Below are 4782 nucleotides of genomic sequence, written 5' to 3'. Positions count from 1 at the left end.
CGCAAGCCTCGGATGTTTGTCGAAGGTGATTTGGTTTGGGTTCATTTGAGGAAAGAGCGTTTTCCAAGCAAACGCAAGAACAAGCTTATGCCTAGGGCTGAAGGTCCTTACAAGGTGGTTGCACGTGTGAATGATAATGCTTACAAGATCGAGCTTCCGGGAGATTATGGTGTCCATGCTACTTTCAATGTAGGTGACCTCTCACCCTATCTTGATGATGATGGCCTTGTTGTATTGAGGTCAATTCCTTTTAAAGGGGGAGGGGATGTTACGGTCATGGATGAAGGTGATGGTCAAGGTGATGGTCTTATGCTAACAAGGTGCCATGTCTATGGAGGAGTACATCAAGGAGTTTGAGAAGCTTTCCATTGTTTGTGACATAGAAGAAATGGAGGAGCAAAAACTAGGCCGATTCTTAGGAGGCCTAAATGAAGATGTACGTGAGAAAGTAGAGGTGTATCCATACCTTACTTTCGATGAAGCATGCAAGGTGGCTATAAAAATTGATAGCCAAAAGAAGAAATCAGTTGCAAGTAAGTCTTATTCAAAGCCATTTAGTACTTCTAAAGCTAATATTAGTACTAGTAACTTTGATAAGATAAAAAAAACGATTTCATTAAGAAAGATAAGGAGAAGTTGTAGATGATAAAACCTTAAAAGTGAAGTGTTTTAAGTGTCAAGGTTATGGTCATTACCAATCTGCTTGTCCTACCAAAAGAGTCATGACTATAAGAGATGTAGAGGAAATAGAAAAGTTGGAAAAAGAATCTCTTTTAGAGATGGAACATGATAAAAGTGAAAGTGAGGAAGAGGACTTGTGTAATCCAGAAATGGAGGGTGAAACTTTGGTTCTTAGGAGATCATTATACTCTAATGTTGTGGCAGAAAATGAGGAACAAAGAGAAACCATTTTCATTCTAAATGCTTAGTAAATAAGAAGCTATGCAAGTTAATCATAGATGGTGGTAGTTGTACTAATGTAGCTTCAACTGAACTTGTAGAGAAGTTAGAATTACCTACTACTAAACATCCACATCCTTATAAACTGAAATGGTTAGATGATGATAGTGAAGTAAGGGTGAAAAATAGAGTTTTAATCACTTTTTCAATTGGAAACTATGAAGATGAAATTCTATGTGATGTGATTCCTATGACTGCTTGTCACATTCTACTTGGTAGACCTTGGCAGTTTGATCGAAAAGTTATTCATGATGGTTCTACTAATGTATATAAGGTGAATAAGAATGGAAAAATCAAAACCTTATTACCATTACCTCCTTCAAAAATCAGAAACACAAAACCTAAACCAAAAGAAAACCTAGTGTGTGGGAGTGTGTTTTTGGGGAGAAAAGATTTGAGAGGGAGTTGGAGACCAACCAGATTGTATATATTTTGGTTGTTAAGGAGGTGAAAGAGGGAGTGGAGATTAAAGGATCCAAATTTGAGGGAGTTACTAGAGGAATTTAGGGATGTGTTTCCTAATGACCTACCACCTGGCCTACCCCCTAAACGTGGAATTGAGCATCAAATTGATCTAATTCCCGGAGCACCGATTCCAAATAAGCCTTCCTATAGATGTAACCCAAAAGAAAGTGAGGAGTTACAAAGCCAAATCAGTGAGTTAGTGAAGAAAGGCTGCGTGAGGGAGAGTAAAAGCCCTTGTGCTGTTCCGGCTTTACTTGTGCCAAAAAAAGATGGAACGTGGAGGATGTGTATTGATAGCCGTGCTGTGAATAACATAACCATAAAATACAGAGTTCCTTTCCCTAGATTGGATGACATGTTAGATGAGTTGAGTGGTTCCAAGGTATTTTCGAAGGTTGATTTGAGGAGTGGGTATCACCAAATATGCATGAGAGAGGGAGATGAGTGGAAGACAGCTTTCAAAACGAAGTATGGGTTGTATGAGTGGCTGGTTATGCCATTTGGTCTCACAAATGCTCCTAGCACGTTCATGAGATTGATGAATGAAGTTCTTAGGCCATTTTTGGGAAAATTCGTGGTTGTCTATTTGGATGATATTCTTGTTTACAGTTCTAACAAGGATGATCACTTAAATCATTTGCAACAACTGTTCGAAGTTTTAAGAGAGCAAAAACTCTATGGCAAGCTTGAAAAGTGCACGTTAATGCAAAGGGAGATTGGTTTTCTTGGCTTCATCATTTCAGATGAAGGTGGATCCATCCAAAGTGGAGGCGATTTCCTCTTGGCCGGTTCCAAAAACTATCACTGAGGTGAGATCTTTTCATGGTTTAGCTTCATTTTATAGGAGGTTTATAAATAATTTCAGTACTTTATTAGCTCCTATAACTGAATGCACTAAACATGGAAAATTTCAATGGAATGAAGCAGCTCAAAAGGCATTTGAACTAGTAAAAGAAAAGATGTGTAACACACCTATTCTAGCTTTAGCTGATTTTACTAAACCTTTTGAAGTGGAGTGTGACTCTAGTGGAACAGGTATTGGAGCTGTTTTAATTCAAAGTGGCAAGCCTATTGCTTATTTTAGTGAGAAGCTTAACAACGCCAAATTAAACTATTTTACCTATGGTAAAGAGTTTTATGCTATGGTTAGAGTTCTTAATCATTGGAGTCACTATTTGAGGCCACAAGCTTTTGTTCTTCATTCTGATCATGAATCGTTAAAATACATTCATGGTGATACGGTTATGGATGAAAGTGATAGTCTTATGCTAGCAATTGGAACCAAAACTGATTTGGGTTCAATGGCTCATTTTGTGTACATGGTGACTTGGATTGAGTGAGCTCGTTATATGGTCCTTATTATCAAGGTGGTACGTTAATCAAACTGGTCCGTTTAATCACATTGGTCCGCTTGTTTAAACAGATTGTACGCACTTATTATTCTTAATTGCTTTGGTTAAAGTCGGTTTAATAAAGGGATATTTGTTTAAATCCCCAATTTAAATTCAGTCATTACTTAGCTTTGATTATTGCTGTTTGTAAGGAGAGTTTTAAGCCTTTGTAACCTCCAATTTAGTGACTGAATTAGGAGGCTTTAGAGCTTGTAACTGCCAGTTTAAAGGCTCTTAAATGGCTCTTAATTAGCCATTTAAAGCTCTTGTAGCTGTTGGTTTTTGGCTATTTATAGTCAGCTTCTTGATTGGAATAAACAACCAACTGGATGATTAAAACACTTGTTTGTTACATTTCGAATTATAGTTTATAATTCAGTTTTTTTTCTTTGTTTTGGACGCGTTTCCCATTCAAAGAACTGATTGTGAGTCAATAGCTCTTGTCTTGCATTCACGATCAACGCGTTAAAGGTCTAGCTTGTTAATCAACTATCCTTGTTTATACAACGAGTTTTTAAACTCGTATCATTAGTGGTATCAGAGCTGCTGTTCGTGTGATCCGCCCAAAAAAAAAAAAAAAAAGAAAAAAAAAAGAGCTGATGTTCGTAATTCTTACAAACTGAAATATGGATTTTGATGATCCTGACTTTCTACAACATCTCCAAGAAGCCTTGAAGAACGTTAGAGATGGGGGGTATCGTAGGCCTCCTAGGCGTGATCTACGGGCTATGGATGAATTCAAGGTCACCGAACTTCCTGAATTTGTTGGTGGAACAGATCCGGAAGCCTATTTGGAGTGGGAGCGCAAAATAGAGAGAATGTTCGATTTCAAGGACATTGATGATGAGAAGCGTTGCAAATATGCCATATTGAAGCTAGGACGAGGGGCTTCATTGTGGTTCGAGGGACTGAAATCCAAGAGAATACGTGAAGGGAAGGAGAAAATTACCTCTTGGGAGTCTTTGAAACGTAAGCTACGTAAAAGGTATGTGCCAACAACTCATAGAATAACAACTTATCGTAAAATTGCCGAATTGAGGCAAGGAAAAATGAGTGTGGCTGAGTATATTGATGAGTTTGAAAAGTTGTCCTTAATGGGAGAAATTGAGGAAATTGAGGAACAAAAACTGTCCAGATTTTTAAGGGGTCTAAATTATAATATTGCCAATACCGTAGACCTTTATCCATATTCTGATTTTGACACTCTTTGTGGACTTTGTTTAAAATTGGAAAATCAAGGGAAGGCAAAATATGGGGGAGGGTCAAGTATGGATGGTAAAGCCAAGTCTTGGGCTAAATCCGAACCTAGCTTGAAACCAAACACATCACCTAGTACCGTAGGTTAAAGTAATTCTACGGCTGCCCCTAAACTATCTAACCCAACCAAAGAAACAAATCTGTCCAAGGTGCGTTGTTTTAAGTGTCAAGGGTTTGGGCATTATCAAAATGCGTGTCCAAATAAACGAGTAGTGACCTTGAGAGAAGCTGTTGAATGTCGTGAGGAGTTGTTGGAAGAGGAAAAGAGGTTGGGGGACGTATTTGTGTTTGATGAGAGTGGTGATGAGGAGGAAGAGGAAGGGTATGAGGCTCCAATTTATGACACAAATCTGGTTCTTAGAGCGCTACAAACTCAAATTTCACCTACTGATCTAGACCAACGAGATCAGTTGTTTCATACTAAATGTCTAGTGAAAGATAAGTGGTGTAGTGTAATTGTTGATGGGGGGAGTTGTACCAATGCTGCTTCTAGTGAAATGGTGTCAAAATTAGGCTTAGTCACTACTGCCCATCCTAGGCCATACACACTCCATTGGCTTGATGATGGTAATAGTGTAAAATTGTCGAAGCAAGTAAGGGTTGGTTTGACTATGGGTTCGTATGTGGATGAAGTTCTTTGTGATGTTATTCCTATGGATGCTTGTCATATTTTGTTGGGTCGTCCTTGGCAGTTTGATAGGGACGTGAT

The 4782-nt window shown here is 38.4% G+C and overlaps 1 protein-coding gene across 1 annotated transcript; it reads left to right on the top strand.

Annotated features, from left to right (window-relative positions):
• The first annotated feature begins 331 nt into the window (after window positions 1–331).
• On the top strand, window positions 332–2233 carry LOC130463705 (uncharacterized). Its single transcript, XM_056832921.1, has 4 exons — window positions 332–533; window positions 682–848; window positions 941–1234; window positions 1415–2233. The coding sequence occupies exons 1-4, from the start codon at window positions 332–334 to the stop codon at window positions 2231–2233; spliced, it is 1482 nt and encodes a 493-aa protein (XP_056688899.1).
• Window positions 2234–4782: the final 2549 nt, after the last annotated feature.

Source organism: Spinacia oleracea, chromosome 1, assembly GCF_020520425.1.
Source record: "Spinacia oleracea cultivar Varoflay chromosome 1, BTI_SOV_V1, whole genome shotgun sequence".
NCBI lineage: Eukaryota > Viridiplantae > Streptophyta > Magnoliopsida > Caryophyllales > Amaranthaceae > Spinacia > Spinacia oleracea.
The sequence above is the reverse complement of the archived record's forward strand: the minus strand, read 5'-3'. Positions and strand labels throughout refer to the sequence as shown.

What these genes read in the sequence shown, in the direction of transcription:
- LOC130463705 (XM_056832921.1), top strand. Translation starts at nt 332, where the DNA reads ATGGAGGAGTACATCAAGGAGTTTGAGAAGCTTTCCATTGTTTGTGAC. An exon ending in AAAGAAGAAATCAGTTGCAA is followed by an intron (nt 534 to 681) that starts GTAAGTCTTATT and finishes TTAAGTGTCAAG; the next exon opens with GTTATGGTCATTACCAATCT. An exon ending in AAATGGAGGGTGAAACTTTG is followed by an intron (nt 849 to 940) that starts GTTCTTAGGAGA and finishes GTAAATAAGAAG; the next exon opens with CTATGCAAGTTAATCATAGA.